This window comes from Micromys minutus (assembly GCF_963924665.1).
Source record: "Micromys minutus genome assembly, chromosome: 10".
Classification (NCBI taxonomy): domain Eukaryota; kingdom Metazoa; phylum Chordata; class Mammalia; order Rodentia; family Muridae; genus Micromys; species Micromys minutus.
The window spans coordinates 35,977,572-36,000,275 of NC_137979.1; the positions used below are offsets into that span (position 1 = coordinate 35,977,572).

General features: G+C 49.1%; 1 protein-coding gene across 7 annotated transcripts in view; it reads left to right on the forward strand.

Moving 5' to 3' along the window:
• BCAS3 (BCAS3 microtubule associated cell migration factor) overlaps positions 1–22,704 on the forward strand; it is a 435,283-nt gene that overhangs the window by 407,787 nt on the left and 4,792 nt on the right. For 4 of the 7 annotated variants that reach the window (XM_080924182.1, XM_080924184.1, XM_080924188.1 and 1 more), the window contains 2 exons: positions 5,266–5,433; positions 16,304–16,369. In XM_080924182.1, the coding sequence (XP_080780308.1) occupies positions 5,266–5,433; positions 16,304–16,369 (234 nt within the window). The remainder of the gene's footprint in view (positions 1–5,265; positions 5,434–16,303; positions 16,370–22,704) is intronic. The other 3 variants (XM_080924186.1, XM_080924185.1, XM_080924187.1) reach the window with 1 other exon arrangement.

Genomic DNA, 22,704 nt, shown 5'->3' on the forward strand with positions numbered 1-22,704 from the left:
ACAGCTCGTAACCAGTCATATTAGTCACAGTTCTCTGGGGGAATAGAGCCAATAGGGTTTTCTGTAGATAGGCAGGCCATCCTGAGTTTGTAAAACCCAAGAATCTGGGAAGAGTGGCTAACACAGGCTGCCAAGCTGGGAGCTGCAGACAGCCAGGTCCTTTGAGAATCTCAGCATCAAGTCCTAAGTGTACAGAGAGCAGAGGAGGAGACTGTTTTCCTTTCCCACCCTCTTAGCATCTTAGTCTTTCCTCCTCTTTTCAAATCTCAGTTCTGTCTTCTGCCTTCTTGGCCCTGGGTGATCAGGCTCTGGCACTCAGTCCAGTGGCTGTCCGTCCGTCCACTCAAATGACTGTCACCTTCCCCAGGTGAACACGATCACTCAGTTCCCAGATCTGTTGGAGTGAGCCTGACCAGTGAAGTCTGGACTCCGTGGACTCTAGAGGGGATATGGATAACAATGATCTGTAGGCTCCCCAGATTAGCCTGAGTCCACACACGAGCTTCAAGCCATCCCCAAACACCCAGAAATCACTTGCATAATATTTATATGCAAGCATACTAATTTTTCCCAGTGCTAGAGACCAAACCCCAGAGCCTCCCGAAGGCATTCTACCACTGGGCCACATCCCAGCCTCCCACCTGTGTGTGAGTGTGTGTGTGTGTGTGTGTGTGTGTGTGCGTGTGTAATTGAATGTAGAGCTTCAAGTAAGCTGGGAAGGCATCCTGCCACTGAACTGTACCCTCAGACCCGATTACAAATTTTAATTGGTAATGCATAGCTTTCACCAGCTCTACTCCGAAAGATAAAAGTCACCTCTGTACTGTCAGACTCCGGGGCTTTGTGCTCACTGCCCCTTGGGTAGTTGCCCAGGGTCTCCCTGAGCAGGTCAGACTTGAACCCAAACTTAGAAAATGAGATTTTGAGAATTATAGAGTAGGAGACAACCCTAGAGAGAACACTTCCCAAATGAAGACTAATTAAAGCCAGTTACCCTGTGTCTCTCCAGATCAGATATTAGTAGCTACTGCTTCCCAGAGTTCTGTGAACTCGGCTCCCTTTTCCCCTTACACTATTTCTCCATTCCTCACAACAAGGCTTGACTTATATCAGAGTAGACACTAATGCATGTTTGATGAATGTGAGTCAGATGGAACAGCCAGCATGAGAGGGCCTGTAAACAGCTTCAGCAGCAGGCCCTGAACCAGCACAGTTGCTAAGCAGTGTACCATGAGCTCTCCAGATAGAATGTTCTAGGTGAGCATTTCCTGGCTCCCTGAAACAACTCTGTCTCAATAATGGTACACAACCATCCCCTGTCCAAAGGAGTGTCTCTGGGCCAGTCAAATGAAGGATAGATGTTCCATCTGTGCTGACAAGACAGGTGGTTTCCTAAGTGCCAGAAGTGACTTCATCCTCCAAGGGGTTGGCCTCTTTACGAGGTACCTGCTGACCCCTGCATGCTTGCAGCCCTGCTCTCATCAGACAAGGGATGCCCCAGGAAAAGGTAACAGACTCCTTAGGATGAGGGATGCTGTTTCCTCTTTGCAGTATCTCAGAACAATAGAAAGGACTGAGGCTCCTTCGATGAGCACTCTTGGGTTCTCCCTGCCCTCGGCTCCTTAGGTATGTCAATGCTAAGAGACTAGATCTGTTGGTTTGTGTTGAGTGCCATCAGCTAGACAGGATGACTCATCGCCATGACTACATTGTAAGGAATGTGGGCTGGTCTCAGGGTGCCCAGGCTTTTGAAAGGCACCAGTTGAAGGTGACATGCATTCTCAATACACATTAGGGAAGATGGAGGTGATTTTTACATTTAAGTGTTCTCCACAGCAGGTACCACTAAAAGTAGGATGAGTTCCACACTAAGAATTAAGTGTTCCATATCTGTCATTTACAGACTCCAAACATGTCACTTAGACTTCCCATGTTTCAACTCCCTTAATAAATTAAGGCAATACCTCTGCCACTATCCGGGGTCATTGTGATGGTCAAAATGTGTGGTGCTGCCTCCAGTAGTGAAAAGGTGTACTTACTTGGCATTGTCACCATTATCAAGACAGCTACTGTTGTCATTGCTTCCAGTACTGGGGATCAAACCCAGGGCCTCCCACATGCTATGCCGAGACTCTGCCACTGAGCCATACCCCAAGCACACCCATTCTGTGTAGAGCCTTCATGCACCAGGTACTTTTACCTAGCTCAACCCCTGCATCAGCTCTGAGGATCCATTCCTTTTGCACTCTGGTGGGTGAGGATTCTGAGGCTCCTGCCTTGAGTTAGGCAGCTAGTACAGCCAAAAGGGTGTTCTAGCCAAGGTCGTTTGCCAGTCCCCACTGTTAGACCACCTCATGATTGTTTTCTCCTATAGCCTCATCCCATAGGAGGCTAAAGTCAATAATAGTACAAGACCAACCTGGGCTACACAGTAAGAGCCTGTCTCAAAGACAAGACCAAAAAGTGCATATTCCTCTGGCTTTTACCATCTGTGGATGGGCACTCCCTCCCACCCCTTCTTTTGTGTTCCTTTCCTTTCTTACCCAAACCTTTCTGGCTACAACTTTTTTTCTGATTTTTTTCTCCAGCTTGACTTCAGTCCTCTTGTCCCTGTGTCCAGCTCCCTTTCCTGACTTCCAAACACCACATGTGTGGACACCCTTTTAGAGGTGGGCACCCTGCTCTTGCGACAGGAGAGCAGGTCACTCTATTCCCAGGTTTCCAAGCTCTGAAAGGAAGCTAAGTAAATAGAGAAAAAGTAGCCACCTTTTCTTCCGATGTTATTAAGTGTAGATGCCCCCGTCTCACTAGAGCATAGAGGAGCTCAGCTTCCTGAGGAGAACCTTGCTCAAGGTTTTCATTCTTTGAGACAGGAGCAGAGAGTACCTCTCCTGTTAGTTCCTCAGACATGGGCAAAGCAGCTAGAGGCACCTTCGAAACATTACTGAGCAGGAATAGAGCTTAGCCTGTCCTTAGCCAGGTGTCCCTGAGGACAACCTCCTGGGAGCTGTTGCTAGCACTTGAGAGTCAGCTGGGTCCTTGGCTTCTGCTAGTGCGTTGCTGTAGTTCAACTTAGACCCTTTAAGGATCAGTGACACTCATTTCCCACCCCCAAAGTCCCAGTGCCTGGTTCCTCAGACCCCCATCCTAACCCTGCCCAGTGGAGGACAGCTCCCATGTTAAGGTCCCACCTGATAAGCTGATCGCAAGTACCACACTCTCCCGTCAGGCTCCTTCCTGAGGAGGTTTATCAGTAGATGCTGTCCCCTCTCCCTGTGCCAGGAATCTACCTCACAATTAGGTGAGAAATAAATCAAAGCCAAAGTTTCCTGATGAAATTCAGGAGCCGGCAGTGACCCTTGCCACACATATAAATCCCAGCGGGCCGGCCAAGGGCCTTTGTCTGGTCAAAGAATTGAGGATTATCGGGTCCACTTTGCTGATGTATGGAGGCACCGGCTGTCCGAGTGTTTACTAACCGTTATCACCTCCGTGCCTCGGCCGTTATCACAGGCAGGGCCGCCCGCCGGGGGCCGAGGCTCGCACCCTCTCTATTACCACCTGTCAGTGGCAGCGAGTGTGTGCTGACACTGCCCAGTCCTGCCGGGCAAGGAAAGATAGTTTCTGACGGCTGATCAAAGAGAAGAAACAAGACCTGATAAAGAGTGTGCGTTTCGTGTACTTTTAACTTTGGGGAAACATCGGCATTTGCATTTTTTTTCCTGGTCCTCCTGGTGCTGGCAGGAACCAAGCTCAATAAATGTAGTGGATTCAGTTACCTAATCGCTGGGGAAATGGTATGTGCTTAAAGCAGCAGACCATGACCATAATCTCTTTCCAAGAGAGACTGGATGAAATAAGCTTTCTCAGTGAACTTGCCGTAGAATAAAGTCAAATCACTTCAGTTCCGTCTTTGAAGTGATCTTGCATGTAACATCTAATCTTGGCATCCAGCGGAACGCCGTGTGCTTTCTGGAACTTGGGAACCAGGTTTGGATTAAGGAAGGATCCTTGTTGAAGATGCTATCACCCAGTTATGTCGCTCGCATCCCTGAAACGGTACCCCAGCTATGCCTACGTCCCTGACGGCTAGGAGCCAATCTGCAGTGAGGCAGAACGAGTTCCAGACCTAGGCATCAGCACATCTGAGTCCTGGCACCAGGTCTGTCGTAGCCGGCTGTGTGTCCTGGGCCCTTGACCTCCCCAAGCTTCACCTGAAATGAGAGTGGGTATAAGTTATAAAGCACAGTGGCTTAGGACATTTTCTGCTTTTATAAACTAGACTGTACAAACATCCCCTTCGTCTGTTTTTGATCTTGGTGGTGGTGATAGCTGTGTGTGTGTGTGTGTGTGTGTGTGTGTGTGTGTGTGTGTGTGTGTGTATGTGTGTGCGCGCGCGTGTGTGTGCTCACGTGCACTTGCACACTTACATGTATTCCACAGAACTTCAGTCTTCACCTTCCACTTTGCTTGATAGAGGGTGTCTTTGTTCTCAGTGTATACAGCTTAGCCAGCCCACAGGCTTCTAGGAACTCTCCTGTCTTTGCCTCTCACCTCACCATAGGAATCCTGGGATTAAAGATGCTTATGTTACTGTACCCAGCTCTACCCAAGTTCCAAACTTGGGTACTCATACTTGAGTTCAAGGGTTTTAGCCACTGAGCCATCTTCCCAGGCCTTCTTTTATTTTAGATAGTGTCTAAAGTATTATAGAGTGTAATAGTCTGGCCTAAAATACTGTGTAGCTGAAGATGACGTTGGACTTTCGATCCTCAGGCCTGAGGCTCCCAGGCGCTGGGATTTATAGGCATGTGCCGGCCGGTCTCTCTGAATGGTGGGGAATACTGTATGATCTCAAGGTGCATCCCCTTAGCTACATCTCTCACCTGTCACCATTCAAGGTTATAAGTGGAGAGTGATCATGTCAGGGAAAAGCAAGGTTGTTTGGGTTGAACCCAGGAAGGGGTTTCTTCCCCTGCCTTAGCTCTCAGTCTCTGAACCCCGTCACTTCTCAGAGACTGTTTTTAACTCCACCTGTCTCATCATCGATGTAGCAATCAGTCCTACGTGTGTACTCTCTGCTCCAGTGGCACAGGCTGCTGGACTCCACCTACACATCCCTGTTCCTGAGGAACCCACCCCTCATTCTTCTAGTGGAAAGACTAAAGTGGCCCTGACATGACAGGCCGCAAGGGTGGGTAGACAAAGAACAGCCTGCCTTCTGAAGGTACAGACTCAACATCATCTGTCCCACGTGTATCACAGGTACCTTTGACCGGAGTGTGACCCTGTTGGAGGTGTGTGGGAGCTGGCCTGAGGGCTTCGGGCTGCGGCATATGTCCTCCATGGAGCACACAGAAGAGGGCCTCCGGGAGCGGCTTGCAGATGCCATGGCCGAGTCACCAAGCCGAGACGTTGTGGGATCTGGAACAGGTAAAGGTGTCAACAGACTTGTAGCCTGACTTGGTTGTGACTTGAACCCTTTGGCATTGAGGTGGAGGGGAGGGGGCATCTGTTGTTTTTAAACCATGTTTCTATGGCTTAGCACCCTGAGTGCTATTCATCATAGAAACCTCTGATATTGGGAAATCCCAGCAGAACTGCCTCTCCTACCTAGAGCAGCATACAAAGATTCCTGGAGAAATACAGCTGTAGGCCTGCAGCTGTAGCTCCACGCTGGAGTCTGTGCATAGCATGCATAATCCCTAATACCACAGAGAGGCAGAGAGACAGACGGTTGTACTTGTTAGTTATCCCCAAATTCACCTCCAAGGGAAGGAAGACATAAGAAACAGCATCTTTTCCCTTCACAGACCAGGACCTGCCAGCAAGCAGGCTGAGCAAGCTCCGGTACACACACACACACACACACACACACACACACACACACTGTAGTCATTCCATTGCCATTCAACTATAATACAGGATTCTTCTGTCCCTTCTATTCCTAAAATACTTCTCGTGCTCTCTCTCGCTCTCTCTCTCTCTCTCAATCTGTGTGTGTGTGTGTGTGTGTGTGTGTGTGTATGTATGTATGTGTGTGTAGTTACTAATGTAACATCCCTATATTCACACCCACCCAGCAGGCGCTGTCCCAGTTTGCTGGAGCGGATGACTTAAATAGACTCGGGTTCCCTGATTTCAGGCCTTCCTTCTCTCTCTCCTCTGAGTCCTCTAAGAGCATCACCTCCACTGTGACCTGCCCGATCCCCTCCCTACTGTACTATAAAAGGTACCAGTACTAGTAAGGAGAAGTTTAGAATTCCTGGATGGCTGGGTGTGACATGCCTGACATTGGTAATCTGTCCTACTGCTCTGTGTGTGTGCGCGTGCGAACACACATCTCTGGCCTAGTTCTTCTGTTCCTTTACTAAGGGGACAGGGTGTAGCATCTCTATAGCTTAATGGATCCTAGATAGTGACCAGCTCCTGCAGAGTGCAGTGGATGGGTGGAGGGGTTAAGCCAGAGATAGGGAGTACTTACCAGGCCCTAGATGAGGGCTGTCTCAGAGGCCTAGACTACTCTAAACCCTGCAGGGAAAGGAGATGTGGACCTTCCTAGCTCCATCAGACATATACACATGGATTGGCCACCTTCACCCTCACCCTCCAAATGCATATCAGATTTATCCAAAGGCCTCTATACCCAGAGATAGCAGCTCATCCCCTTCCCAGGTACCACCCTGGGAGCTAACCCAGTAACAGTATTGTTATGCCAGCACTTCTCATCAGCCATGGTTCAGAGAACTAGAGTCTAGGTCCCTGAGCTCACCCCCAGGAGCCCCCCTCTTCCAGGGGCCGGAAGCTCCTGGAATGACCCCATCTGCCACCACCTTCTTCAAAGTCTGGTGGACACCTCAGCAGCATCTGTGGGAAGTTCAGCAGGTAAATTTAGTCACAGGCGCTTCAGCCTCTCAGAGAGTAACCCGATTCATCTGTCAGACAGCCGAGGGACCCACAAGTTTGTGATCTTAATAACCAGGATGTGAAATTAGAAAGAATTTAAAGAAAAAACAGACAGAGGAAATTAAAAGGGTAGGTCAAAAAAAAAAAAAAAAAAAATAGATTTCCCAACCCCTTGTTTTTTCCAGCTAGCTTTCCATTTTCTTCCTCACATGGTCCCCAAAAGGGATTCCATTGGTTTTCCTTGGCCAGATTAGATGAATGTTTGGTTGGTTTAGTTTGGTTTTAACTTGCCTCCGTTTTTAGGTCAGTAAGCGTTTCCCTCTCTGTGGCTGACATGCACTAGCCCCCCTTTTTTGCTAACATGTCCATCCACCTGGTACAACAAAGGCAAGACAGTGCAGGCCCGTAGATGAGAATTTTCAGTGAGTCCCTCGGCCCTTCTCTGACCTCCTCCCACCTCAGCTCTGCTTCTCCTGGTGACTCACAGGCCCACAGATAGGGCAGGACTGAGTGCTTGCCTCTGTTGGGTAGTGTGGCACTAGATAAGTCAGGCCTCCAGTGCCTTCCCAGGCACCTTCATGTTGATTATGTCATGTGACTAAACTTACGCCTTATCGACTTGTGACTGAGGCCATCTCAGAGCTTGCTCTCCAGACCCCTCGCACAGTGGCCCTTGTATTGTGTTAACACTGTCAAGGGTGGGTTAGCTAGCACGGCGTATGTAGACTGCTTAACAACCAGCTCCCCCACACAAGCAGTAACCTGACTTGTAGATATTGGTAGTGTGAAAACTCTATTATCAGTGCTTATTAAAAGCTATCAGCAGGTCAAACAGGTCATTGTGAGCCTAAAAGCATAACAGTCAACAGTCACTGGCTCCAGGGCCTCCCCAAAAGCCACAGAACAAATGAGCTCTCACAGAAGGAAAGGAAAGCCCTACTGTCCAACGCTGGGAAATGAAGAGATGTTGATCAAGGATTCAAAGTTTGGTTAGCTAGGACAGGTGTATTTGAGGTCTGTTGCACCACATGTTAGCCACTAAGAATAACAATATGCCGTATTCTTGAAAATGGCAAGGCCAATATGTAAATGTCCTCCTCACCAAAAGCTAAGGTAAGTATGTGTTAACTAGCTCCGTTTAGTCACTCCACAATGTCTGCCTGTTACAGACCATCATGCTGCACATAATGGGAATATCTTTTTTTTTTAAATCAAATCATTTTCTAAAGTGCTCTGCAGACCAGCAGCACCATTCTTGCCCAGGAGCTGGTGAGGTTTTCGAGGTTGGTTGAGGGTGTATCCTGTACAAGTTCTTGAGTTTGATCCTCAGAGCCAAAGAGGGAGAAAGAGAAACGCAGAACCCAGCCCTGGTCTATCGGCATCAACACTTGTCTTTTTCTCTTCCGGTGCTGGGGACTGAACCCAGAGCCTCACACCCACTAGACAAACACTTTGCCACTATACCTCCAGACCAGCATCTGCATCTTAACATGCAAATATTAATGTTCGAGAAGATTTGTTTAAAATGTGGTGAACATGAAATGCAGATGTCAGTTCTGCCCTCGGTGGGGGCTGCTAGCCAGTCAATCTTAACTAGCTTCCATATGTGATTTGCAAGGCCATCTGTGATCTAATTGGCCAAACTGCTTTCTTGCTGATCGCCCAGCACCTGTCTTACCTGTTACCTCTACATCATCCCCTTCCATGATGTGCCAGTTTGAGGTCCATCTAGCCTTGCTTTTTTGGGGGCAGGCCTGCACAGGTAGGAGGTTCCCTGCCACTGAGCTGGGCTGTGAATTTCCTAGTATCTTCTCTTCCACTCAGTTGTCACCTGTCTGCTCACTGTTTCCTGTCTACATCTACCTAGGTGCCAGTTGCTACACCCACATATATGCCAATTTACTGAAGCCTGTATCCACCTAGATGCTCACTGTTTACTGACTGAGGTCTGCATCTTCCAAAATACCTACTGCTTACTAAGGTCTGCACCCACCTGGGTGCCAGTTGATTACTAATGGGCATCTGTGCCCACCTAGGTTCCTGAAGCTCCGCACAGCCCCTCCTTGTTAATGGGGTTTCTGGCCTTTGCCTTCTTGCTCCCTGATCCTGTCACTGCTGTTTGTTTAGTCCAATACTCAGTCTCCACCTTCATCATACATCAGCCACTTTCTTCTGCAGTGATCCTGCTTCAACCCGACCACCACCGCAGCCACCCCACTCTCTCTAGCTCACACTGTCAGAGAATGGTTATCATTTGAGAGTTCTGTCAACTTCCTACCTCCCTGGCCCATCACTGTCCCCCCTTGAGTCATCACTGGACTTCTGGGGGCCTGTATCTGGGATTGCAAGCCCTCCCAGGGCTGGCTCCATCTCTCACCAGCTCTGAGCTCTTCTGCTACCTTGGACTGACCTCTATCCCTTTTCTGGCTTTTCCTTCCCATCTCTAAGTATGCTTCTACAGGTCCCTTTCTTCTTCAGCACGTGCCAACCTCTGCTTCTCTGGCTCCCAAGCCAGCCTCTCACCTGATTTCCAGAACAGTCTATCCAGTCACTTGCTGGTAAACCCCACACTTCTGAGAGCTAACCCACGACCTTAGCTGTTCCTTCTCTAGACACACACTACTCCATAAATACCAAGCCATCCTATCCCCACTGCCTCTGAGCTAGTCAGGCTGGGACCCTGGGACCCTGAACACATGTAAGGCTCTCTGCATATTCTTTCCCTTCTGTCTGGAATGTTGTCTCCCTGAGCCCCCTCCCCCTTAACTGTCTCCCCCAAAATAACTCAATTAATTCCTGCTTAGCAGACATTCCTTTCAATATTGCCTTTTCTTCAAAAACATAGCACTTTTTAAATAAACAAAATATGAACATATTACAATTGCTTTCTGTCTATACATAATTTAATACTCCCTACTAAGGGGGAATTTAGATAAACACTGGGTACATGTAAAGTCCATTTTAGACTTTAACTCTTCTGACCATTAGTTCCCACTCATTCTTTCTTGCCTTCTCCAACACCTGACATCAAAAGCCCAAGCCTCTTATGCAGACCACAGTTCAAGCATTGTAGACCCACATGCAGCTCTTGAGGCCAAGAAGGACCATCTTTGCCTGGCTATGTTCTAATCTCCTTTCCAGTCCCTACTAAATTATCACTCGAGGAGAGGCTCCGTCTTGTTCCATCCACCATCCCCTTAACTCTCTCCAGAAATGCTTAATCTGCTGTAAATACAGATCACACCCTGACCCAGTTTACCGAACACACGAGCTTCCACAGTACAGCGCCCTAGATGTGCACGCTAGGCACACTGCTTTAATTTCATGATACTTTGCTGAATTAAGATTTGCTACTTGAAAACCAAGGCTGTAGTTGATTCTGCTAGATACTTGAGTTTCCCTGTTCGTATATCAGCAACCCAGCATCCAAACCTGAAAGACTATTTTCAGTTAACTTTTAGTTATTGAAAGGACTATGCTCGCCCCTCCCCCTTCTTAACATGAGAAGCATAATTTGAATGTCACATAGTTTTTTGATGGTTACAGGAAGTTTCAGTCAGTTCATTAACAAATGTCTGTGATTTCCCATGCTTTACCAAAGATGATTTTAATAAGCTCTGTGTGCACATGGAGAGCACATGCTTCACTGCTGACCTTCACTGTGGGGCTGTGGAAGTAAAGTCTCAAGGATGGCAGCTGTGGCTGGAGAGGTTGCTCAGTGGTTAGAGCACTGGATGCTCCTCCAGAGAACCTAGGTTCAGTTCCCAGCACTCATACATAGCTCACATCTATACATCTTAGAAGGTACAGGCAAGAGGGCCAGAAGGTCAAGGTCGTTCTCTGCTACATAGGGAGTTCAAGGCTTATAGGGGCTACATGAGACTTTGTCATGCTTATAAAGGTAGAGGGCTGGAGAGATGGCTCAGTGGTTAACAGCGTTCACTGTTGTTGTATAGGACCTACAACTCCCACATGACTCACAGCCATCTGTAAATCTAATTCCTGGAGATCCAATACCTTTTTCTGGCTGCTGTGTGTACCAGGCATGTATGTGGTACACATACATACATACAGGTAATATACATACACATGGATAAAATAAGCAAAATCTTTTTTTTAATATACAGTTGTTAGACTACACCCCATACTTCAGACAAAAAAGTTACAATTCAGGAGAATGCTATACCCTGAAAAACTCTTTCCTTCCAGTCATATAGTAACTGGCAATGTGTTGTATATGGGTCCTTTTCCAGTACTGTAGTTCATATTCTCTCTCTCCCTCCTCCCTCTCCTCCTCCCCTCTCCCTCTTCCTCTCTCTCTTTCTCCTTTTCTTTTTCGTTTTAAAAAGAAGAAACAGATATTGGGGTTCGAAGTTGCCGTGCACAATCTTGTGGGTCTGTTGTTTCTAGCTGTGGTGAACAGACCATCGTGGAGGGAACAAGAATCGCCTTGTGGTGGGCAGAGGCAGGGACAGCCAGTGCTGGGCTCTGTGGACAGGGTGTTTGCTCATGCAAACATGAGGACTGTAGATCCACAGAGCCTGTGTAAATACCAGATGGGCATGGTGGCATGACCACAGTCCCAGCACTGGGAAAGAGCAGGGACAAGGAGCCTGGTGCAGGCTGCTAACCAGACTAGTCGTATTGAGAGTCCCTGCCTCAAAGAATAGATGGACAGTGGTTTAGGGAAGACTCCGGATGTCAGTCCAGGGTCTCCATGAGCATGTGCATACATGTGTGCCTAAACACAAACATGTACACAGGTACCACCCACACAGAAACATGTTAGAAAGAAAGAGACAACACTGAGATGTTAGGGACGGTTGGGCCCTTCTCCAGTCCCAGGTTAGCCAGCCTATTCCTATCCTGAGCAGGCTCAAGATACTGCCTGTACAAGGCCAAGGTAGCTCCTTTCTCCATAGGTCACATGCACTGTCTGCCCTGCATGACCACCAAGCTGCTCTGACCTTCCCATATAATCTTCTGTCTCCTCCTCCTTCTCCTCAGCCCCTCTGAGTTTCAATGGTTATCTCCAAAGTACCCAGGGAAAGGTTTCCATCTTTGCCCTCTTCATTAAAAATATTCTAAATTATTTATTTTTTATTTATGAGTAATGTGCGTATAGAAATAGTGGATTGAAGAATTCAGTTTTCTCCTTCTACCACATGGGTCCTGGAAATCAAACTCAGGCCTGTCAGATTTGTTGGCAGGTGCCTTCACCTACTGAGCCATCTCTCCAGGCCTCTTGTTGGTCTCTTGAGAATGACAATATCTCTCCTCCCCTGACACCCAGTGTAGCAGTGCATGTGACCCAGTATCCAGTTTTTTCTTACTTTATCTCTTAATTCTCCTCATCTCGTCTCCCTTCTCTAGATGGAAGAATCACCCATCCAACCCACCATTCTCTGGGCCTTGCTCTCTTACCAAGGACTCTGAGTATCTCTGATCTCGGTGTCTGCCGTTGCCTGTCCCCTCACTAACAGGTTCCTTGGAAAATGCCATACCAACAAGCTAATTTAGCCAGGTATCTGGGCCATCCTCTGCCTTGTCTGCATGGACCCAGGAGTTTTCCTTCTTTCTATAGCATTTACAAAAACTAAAAAGAGAAAGAACGATTTTGGTGTCTTCTCTCAGTGGCCTCTTTGGTGGTCCCACACGCCCTCTCTGCAGTTGCAGTAGGCAGGCCAGCTCTCTAAGCATCTGTCGCATCTCACCAGAGTCAGCAACAATAGGTAAGCTACAACTCCTTTCTTGGAATTGACAAAAGCCCCAGGGGAGGTGATGGCACTGAGCCATAGGCCTCTCTCCCACTGGGTATGCGTGGTTGTCCTAGAACACTGTAGTATTCATCTTACTGCTGCGACAGAGTACCTGACAGAAGCAAGTAATGGCGAGAAGGATTTATGGTTCAAGGAGAAGAAGCATTCATCGCAGTGGGAAGGTGACAGGAACCTTAGGCAGCTGGTCATGTTACGTCCAGTCAGGAAGCAGAGAGAGGGATGAAATGCTGACTTAGTTCACTTCCTCCTTTTTATTCATTTCGGAACCCCAGACCATGGGAAGGATCCCTCCACAATTAAACCTCCCTAGAAATGCCAACAGACATTCCAGATGGAATCCAGGTGACTTCAAAACTGTCCATTCATAAATGTAATCATCACATTGTATTAGTTTTTTGATTGCTGTGAGAGATTCAAAAGAACACCGTAAAGATAGGTTTATTTTGGCTTGTGATTTCAGAGGAGCCAGTCCACGGTTGCTTCCAGAGCATCTTTGTAGCCAGAGTGGATGGAAGAGCAGCTCCTTTATTCCTGTTAGACAGAAAAGTGGAATGATCCACTTCCTGTAGCTAGAACCCACCTCCCAAAACAGTACCACTGGCTAGAGAACCACATGTGCAAAATCAGAGCCTCCATGGGACACTCACATACAAACCATAAAACTGTGGACTTTGCAGTCACAGATGCCTTGATTGCTAAGATGAGAGAAGAAAATGTCTTCCAGAGGCCAGGGCTGCCATATAGAGCTCTGTCCCTACAGCAGGCCGTAGCAGCCCTGTACAGTGGGAGCACAACTGTGGGGTTGTGGAGAGCTGCAGCCTCAAGGGTGGCCATGGGTGTTGCTATTAGTGTCCCAGCTCAGTGTCCTTGTGCCTGTCCCCAGCTCAGTGTCCTAGTGCCTGTCTCCAGCTCAGTGTCCTAGTGCCTGTCTCCAGCTCAGTGTCCTAGTGCCTGTCTCCAGCTCAGTGTCCTAGTGCCTGTCTCCAGCTCAGTGTCCTAGTGCCTGTCTCCAGCTCAGTGTCCTAGTGCCTGTCTCCAGCTCAGTGTCCTAGTGCCTGTCTCCAGCTCAGTGTCCTAGTGCCTGTCTCCAGCTCAGTGTCCTAGTGCCTGTCTCCAGCTATTTTCCAGCAGGAGCAAAGACCAAGTCTTGAGCATCCCTTCAGCTACAGCTCCCAGTGCCAGTTACTGCTGCTGGGAAAAATCACTGTTTCTCTTCTGTCAAGATTTGGGTTCAATAAATGGAGGAAAGTGTGTAGCCTTCCCTCTCTGGGTCTAATTTTCTCATATCTTACTAGAAGTAAAACAGGAACTACGGGAGCACTTGCTTCCCCTCATGAAGTGCACACCCTGGACACTGCACACAGTAGTCCGACCACCCTAACTCTAAATAGGGGGTGGTCTGAAGGACTTGGATGCCGGAGACTCCAAGTGCTGTGGCAGTGTCCTCTCATCACATTCTGCTGGTTGTGAGATATTCTTCCCTTCAGCTTCTGAAGCAAGAGATGAAATACTTGAAATAACATTTTTAAAGGAATTATGACAGGCAGACAGGCACTAAATGGGATGGAGCTCACTATAGAGTTATATCTGTCCCACTTCAGATCACACCACCTCCTTGTAAGCATGTCCAGCTTCCAAACCCGGCCAGCACACTGGTCCTCCCCGAAGTAGACCAACCCACTCAGCATGGTCATTTCTTTAGACAAAATTCATAGTGTCCTACTAAGACTCAACTTTCTTGTCCACATGTGTATCCCTGAACTGCATTTAGGATGCTTCGTCCTAGGCAAGGATCTTACTAACTTCCTATGGCCAAGCCGTGGCTGACATCCTTCTACACGGCACTTAGGGAAGGGCCAGCTCTGTGGGCCCTTCAGCTCCTCCTTTATCCATAGCAGTGAGTGCATCTTGACCCAGTTCCTGTTCCTTGGACCCATCCTGATTCATCTTTGTTACAACCCCCAGTTCTCCTTGCACTGAGCCCTGGGATGAAGCCAAGCTGAGCCTCAGTTAATGTTTGTTGGATGACTGATTGGGTTTTTGTGGCCTCTAAAAGGTAAATGAAAGGCATCCAGAGCCATGGGAATAATTATCATGCTTAAAAGACATACTTCTTAGTTCCAGGCCAAGTCTTAGATCCGACTCCAGCTAGGTTGCTTTCTCTGCCCTTCTCCTCTGCCCCCTCTGGAGCTGCATCCAGAGGAGGAACCACGGTAGAAGTTCAGGGCTAATACATTTTCTCCACATGTGTCCTACTTGCCCGTGGCCTAGCATGCTGATTCTTGTCCACGAAGAGGAAGTGCCATTGTGGCCTCTTTGGTGACTCTTTGGCATACCCTTTCCACTTGCTGCCCCAAGTAGAGTGTCTGTGGAGCATGTGCAGGCTTGGGCAGAGGGTGGAGGGCTGCAGGACAGTTGCCAGAGGCCTCCCCTGGATCATTACAATGGGTAAATGGTTAACCCAAGGGAGGATTCTTGGTACCTCCTCCTCTGGCAGATCTCACCTTTAATCACCAGACCTTGTATAAGGTGGAAGGTCCCAGCAAAGCAGAGCACTGCCACAGGTTTAGGTGCCCAACTTCTCTTCTGCCCCAGCTTCTCAGAGGGCAAGAAACCATGGGCTAGAAAACAGGTAAACTGACAGAAAAGAAAGTTTAGAGATGGCCCTTGGTTGCATTAGATATGAGACATTTTGGATTGCCTGTAGCAAAGGCAGTGGGATGGGTCTCCAGCCTTAGCTGATTTTGTTGTTACTTGGTCTTCCTGTACTATCCCTGCCCCCAGGAACCTGCAGGCCCCACTGCCTAAGACAACTTTAAGTCTGCTGGCTGAATCCTCCAGCAGTTCTCATAACTGTCCCCTTCCCCTTCCCCACCCCCACATACACGTCTTCTAATTACAGCTGAGGAGCTTGCAGTTCACCCCTCTATATTTAATCAAGTTTGGGGAGACTGGCCTTCCAGTTGCTTCATTTATTCAGGACAACTTTTTCCATTCTGTACCCTCACCTCCCCCATGCCTGTTACAGTGGCACATCCCCTGTGTCCCCAGGCCCCACTGGCCAGGACCAGCATGTCATCTCCACTTTTTGTACAGCTGTGTGGTGTTGGGCTTAGGTTGGCTGGAGGAGTGAGAACCAAGCCTTTGGGACCACACCTCCATGGAGCTTGGACTAGTGTCCTTAAAAGACTTAGAGCACTAAGAACTGACTTTAGGGATATCAGGCTAGCTCTGAGCACGTCTCCACAGCCTCCCAAAGCGGCCCAGCACACTGGCAAGCAACTTTGGACATCAGGCATGGGGTCTAAATCCATAGAACCATGGGGAAAAAATCCAAGGAGCTATTGCAAAGCCTGAGTCTACATTCTCATCCTCCCCCCCCCCCACCCCCAACAACAGTCAGAAATAAAGGAACAAGGAAGAAATGGAGATTGCTAACTTTGGCTAATAAAAAATCTAGATGTGCTGGACCTTGGAACACACCCCAGAATTCTCCCCCGGAAATATCAGTGGTCAAACCAGATTTGATATCTACTCAGTTTGATCTCAGCTCTTGTTGAACACTTGGAAGGTCGATGTGTGACGCTCTTTACAGAACTATTTTATTTCCAATGCAGACACAGCCCTTGACGTAGCAGTCACAAACAGCTCCCCTGAGAGACACATGGCTGTGAAGTGTTTGGGTATGTAACTTCCTGTCTTTGCCTACACAGAAAGCTTGGTCCCACTGCCCTTTACTTCCCTCACATGGGTGTCTCCCTCCCCCAGAGCTCAGACTTGAGAAAGCACCGGAGGTCAGCTAGGACAGGAGGTCTCTTCTGCAGGGGACTGGGATGGAAGTGGTGGCCATCTTTCACTAACAAGAGTTTCTTTGAGAGTACCACTCCCTGCCCCCCACTCTGAAGATGCAAGTCAAATTTTGGGACTCTGCTCTGCAGAGCAGAGAGGTCACTGGGCTCTAATGCATTTACCATTGACTGCCCCTCTTGTAGTGCGTCTATTAGTGAGTAATTTGATTTGTACCTATTCATTTGCAGTCCCTGCAGGAGCCTGGAGCTGGCCCCTAGTATAATTGGTGCTGTCTCTATTTTTACATCATTAGATTAGCCCCGACTCCTGGCCACTTGTTGTCTGCGCTTGTCTGTCCATTTATACAACCTAATGTAACACAAAATTCATTACTGATCACATTACTTTCAACTCTGAAGCCAGCCTTGTGATAAACATTTGGTTAACCCCTTCCTACCCACAGGAGGGCTGGCAGAACAAATGCACTTCTGCTCGACGGGCAAATCAATATCTTAATACACCAAAGTGGAATTGCATTTCTAGATTTGTTATCCCTCCTGGAGGAGCAAATGGAAAGGCTCCTCCGAGCCAGCGGAATTGAATAATGAATAGGGCCCGGCACCAGCAGCCTGTCTGTGAGACCAGCACAAAGGCAAAGAGCAAAGCCATAGCAGCCCCGCCTGGGCTGCAGGCAGGGAAGGGTGGCACCACCACAGCTAAGTGAGACCCTCCCCCGCCCCCCTGCGTGCCATGGCACACGCACGCAGGAAGGCTACAGAGCAGTTTGAGACGTAACAGAGGCCACAGAGGCCTCATCCTGATACATTTGTCGGACTTAGCATAGCTGGACAGAGAATTGGGTCAGTTTCCTTAAAACTTTATTCTCCAATGAAAAGGTTAGCAAACATATGGCCCCAACCTGAATGCCACCAACAAGTTAAATTGACTCTCAGAAAACCACTGAGATGGATAGGTTCCTCCCTGTGTTTGTGTAGAGCCCGTCCTTCAGGTGAGTGCTGCCCAGCCCACAGACCATGTGTGCCTGCATGGTTCTAGTTGCGTGTGAGTACTTTGATTTTAAGTCTAGAAGGTTCTGCATGGCCCCGACCATGGCATCCTCTCCCCAACTCCCTGCCTTTGGGTTGCACCCATACCCACAAGTCATTAACTCACAGGACAGCTTGTTTCAAAGGGGAAACAAAATACCTCCACTTATTAAGAAATGCTCATAAAGCCTGCACCATAATGGTTTGAAATATCGGCATGGAGGAAATAGAATGGAACCCATTATCATGAAAGCCATAAATCCCTGAGTAAAAAGACGCTGTAAACTGAAGATGCTCAGGTGGGAAAGGAGGCTGGGGAAGTAGCCATCCCAGAAGCCTTCTATTTGACTGTGGGGAGGTCCTGAGTGGGAGCCTGGAAAGGAAGTTGCCTGAGGCTGTGGAAGGGAGCAGAGCAGTCTTCCTCAGACTCTGCTGTCCCTGCTGTTCCATGCTCATAGGCTTTCCTTTCAGAACATCGCCCTTTGCCTCCCTGATGAAGGCAGTGAGAGCTGGGGTAGGGAGTATATGAGATAGCTTACTCACCCTGCTCTGGACTCCAGAACTGTCCTCAGTCAACATCTGTCATTAACATTCCATAGCGCAGTCTTATAGGACATCCCGCGTGTCCCAGTGGAGGACATAAGCATCGCTGAAGTACAGGGACTTACAGGGACTGCCTCCTTAGGCCTAGGGAAGACCCTCACATGAGGAATGGTGACAGTAACCTCCCCCAACCCACAGCCCCAGTGGACACGTGCTTAGTCTCGGATCTCTGGGGGGTTGGAGTAGGCCTTTGCCCTCCATTTAGGGCGGGCCAGTGGCAGGAAAGAGGGTGAGTCTTCTGGTGGAACAAGAACTGTGATTTCTTAGCCCTCATGGAAAAGGGGTAAGCCACATCTTAGCAAACTCTTCCGCTGCGTCGTAGAGAATTTAATTATGCTTGGACATTTGAATGAGAACCAGATGTGGCGCCAGCCCCCACCGGTCAATAGCATTTCTCTTGTGGTCTGCAGGCTCTGCTATCTCATAAGACTGGAGACCAGCTTGTGAAGTACCCTGACTGGGGCCTTAGGGTAGGTTTTCCAGCCCCGGGTCCTCCTAGGTCTGTGTGGAACGGAACACACATGCCCAGCTCATAAGACTCATCCTAGCTCTTCATTAGGGCCTGAATGAAGAGGTTGTGCCATAGCACCATCTCCAAAGAGATGGCTGCCACGTGTCACAACTCTGAGTCAGCCTTAAACGGCACCAGGACCTACTGCTAGAAAGAACATTTCTGCTCCCCCTGTGAGGTGTCTGTTCCAGGCCCTTCAGCCCACTCAAGTTGCCAGGTGTCTAAGGAGTACTCTCTGACGAAGGCCTTAGAAAACATAGCCCAGGGCATCACCGGAGCACGCCCTCCCCTCATGGTCTGCAGATGCAAATGACTGGCCCAGGTTGTTGAACGCTCTCTGACAATACTAAGGGCAGAACCCTCTCATAACCCTCTTTTTCCTCATGGCTCTCTGTAGGGAGCTTAGTCGGGGCAAACTAAAACTTGGTTTTAGCCACTTATCAAACACCTCAGAGAGGAAATGAACCAGGTCAATTCCATTTTTTTCTATCCCTTCAGATTCCTATGACTGGATAGATTCAGCCTTGGTCAAGATTTAACGTTATTTTAATATGGGTCCTGGGAGGGTCACTGAGTGTTGAGTGATGTCACATGCTGCTGGTCCTCCTACCTTATCCTTGGAAGCTAAGACTTGGGGAGGTTCTGGTGGTGTGGGTTTCCTGGGAATGGGGTACTGAAAGTACCCATACTTGATGGTTCAAGACTTTCATTGCCTAGGTGGGTAAGCTCCAGCCCCCAGACTGACCAGACCCCACCCACCAACTTGCTGCTGCTCTTCAGCACTTCAAAGGCTATGTAGGAGTGTGGGGCCATGCTGTAATCAGCTCTGCCTGGAACTTGAGTGCCATGCCCCACCACCACCACCACACACACACACACACACACACACACACACACACACACAAGGACACGCATGTGCATGCCCAGACAGTCAGCTCTAGCAGAGAGACTAGAGAGCGAGTGGTCATGGGACTCTCCAAGGGGTCTCCTCCCCTCCCAAGCTTCTCTCCTTCCTCTTCCCACTCCTGCTTTTATTCTCCTACTTCTGGTTTCTGATGTATATGTCTCCTGTCACCATGTACCCCTCTCACGTAGGCCCACCAGGGAGGGCTTCAGCTGTTTGGTCTGCCTGCCTCAGGCCCCATGCAGTGGTGTTGGTACCTCCCTGGCCTGCTGTTGAGAAACAAGTTCCCAGGGGTTCTGTGCCATGTGTTTGGGCTGAAGATAAAGCCCAGCTCTGCTGCTCCATGTGTCTCCTTGAGTACAGCCCCTTCCTAGTACTGACCACCACTCTCGGGCTGAATGCATGTGCAGGAGCATTTGAGTTCTTCTAGGCCTGGGTCTCTCCTCAGGAGTAGCTGAGGCTCTTTAAGTCACTATGCATGGCCCTAGGGCTAAGGCTCCCCGAGCTGAAAACACCTGAGATCTGCCTTCACCACTGGCAGCTCGAGGCTGGGGAACAGGATAGGCCCTAGAAGAATAGCCTCATTCTCTTGTGGTGGTGGTCTGTGTTCCTTTGTGTATCTGAGTGGGGAAAGAGCTGAGCAGAGAGAAGGGCAGGTGTGTTCATGGGAGTCCAGAGGGTGAGCTGAGCTGTCCAGGAAGGAGACTTCTCAGGGCGCCAGGCTGTGTGTGTAGTATAAGAGACCAGAAGACTGGCGTCAGCCAGTCAGGGATCTGGGTTCAGACATAGGTGTTAAGCCCCAGAGATAAGAGCAGGACAGAGCTAGCCCTGCTTTTCATCTCCAAACCAGGATTCCAGGGATCTGAATGGGTGGAGCCTTGCAGCTTCTAGTAGGCTAGCCTGGCAAGGTCCCAGAGACTCTGCTGGAGGAGCAAGGTGACTCCTGTCTCTGGCTCCACTAGCTTTAGCCCCGTTTTTTCCAGACCTCCCCAGAATAGGAAGCCCTTTGACTACTGGAATCTTTACAAGCTTCGAAGCCTTAGGGGATGGAAGGCTGGAGAGAGCACAGAAGGAAGGTCTAGAAGAGCCAGCCAGCCTTAGAGCTGAGAGGTGTACTAAATGCAAAGGGAAGCTGTCCCCCAACCCCCAGGCTGCTTTCTTTAACTGCTGTACTTTTAACCTCCAAGGAAAGGGCCCTAGGGGCTGAGGCTGGCTCTAGCCCAAAGTGTGGTCTCTGATGATGGTCACAGACTCAACGATCTCAGCCAACACCATCTGTGTCCCTACTGAACAAGCCGCCACCTCCTCAGCCACACTAGGGGAATGACCTCGCACAGGCCCTGACCTGGATAAGACAAGCAGCCCCTCACCATATCTGCCAGGTCTAGCCACCTGCCCAGGTCTCAGCCCCAGGAAGCTCTCAGGCCTCTCATCTACCCCTGTATCTGTCTGTCTTTGTCTACCTGTCTTTGTTTCTCTCTGTGTGTCTGTCCCTCCCTCTTCCTTCCCCCTCCCCTTCTCCCATTTTCCCCTTTCTGTACTGTTTTGCCTAGTTAGTTCAAGCCTCTATGTGCAAGCTTCTTGTTAACAAAATGGTTTGCTTGGGACAGACCCCATTTGAACCAGTTTGCTGAACTTTTAACAGTCCTATGGTCATCTGTTCTCCTCATTATTTATCCCTTCAAGGGAAAATGCTGGTCACTCTGAGTTCTTAATGAGAGGACATCCCCCATGTCCCCACCCAACAGGTACCTGTCTCTCCACCCAAGAATCCTCAAGCAGAAAGGAACTGAACGTTGTTTTAATATTTTACAGAACTTTCCTATGTCAGACACCGGGCAAGACAGGACATTTGGCTAGCTTCTCTGTATCCATTCACTACCCTGGGCTCCCACCAAGCCCACCCCAAACAAAGAGGACTAGGAGGTAGATGCAAGAGGAGAAAAAAAAAATCAGTGCATGTCAGCAGGGTTGGGGATTTATTCTCCATCTTGGGAAAAGGTGTTTGGAAGAGGGAAGAAAGGAAATGAAAATCTGGGAACACATATCTGCCAACCATCTCCCTGGGCCATTTCTTGATTAAAAAGAAACAGTCTTTGCCCAGGTACCAATGGAGGCAGAGCTGGTAGGGGCCTGGGTGGCAGGGCCACCTGTTGGGGGAGGAGGCTGGAGAGGGCCCCTGAAGTCCTGGGGATAATCACAGTGACTAATTTGTTTGTAACAATAATAGTAACTCACATTTGCTGACTGGAAGCTTTAAGCAGTTTGTGATGAGCTCCCCATGCATTATTTAATTTCATTCCTACAGCCAGGCTAGGAAACAGACATTGTTGTCCTCCTGCTCAGGAACCCAAGGCACCTACCTGCCCAAAATCACCCAGGAAGCAGATGGCCAGAGCCTGTGCTCTTAACAGCTCCCCTAGACTGCTTGTTCCACGCTGGGTACATCTACATCGGCCTACTCACCTACCTGGCTTCCCAGGGTAGTCAGACAGTTAGGGAAGGCTTAGCCCTTCTTCACCACAGGAAGTCGCCAGAGCCTCAGCAGGAGCAGACTCCTCCCACCAGGTCTAATCCCAGGCCTACTGGGCTGCTTGGGTGGTTAGTTTAGGAGTAGGGTATGCTGCTACAGCCAGGACCTAATAAAAATGTTCTACTAATCCCTTTAATGAGCAGCATCGGGGCACTCACAAGGTTGGCTGGGGCAGGCAGTAGATGCCAATGAATTAGTGGTGGAGAAGTTCCAGGGCTGCCCCAAAACTGAGCCTGGGCCCCAGGTACTCTCTTCCAAACACACAAAGCATTACCTTTGCAGGTCCCTAGGAGTCCTTCTGGGTCCTGGAGACTTGGGATCTCCACAATGCTGTACTGCCCAGGAACCCTCTGATGGTCTCAGACTAGACCTGAAAAATACTTAATCTAAAGCAGAATTCACTTTGGCCTTCTGCTGAAGCCTTCCTCAGGCTTCCACAGCTGTTCCAGGTCTCACTAAGGTCTGGTATCCTCAGTGTCTCCCTCCCCCCCCCCCCCCCCCCCCAGAGAATGGGAGCCAGACCTTATGATGCTTAATACATCAGTTGATGCATGAAGTCCTGCCATCGCCTCCCTTCCCTCATCGGCTCCCACCCAGAGCTCCCCAGAACTAGGCATGGCAACTCATGATTG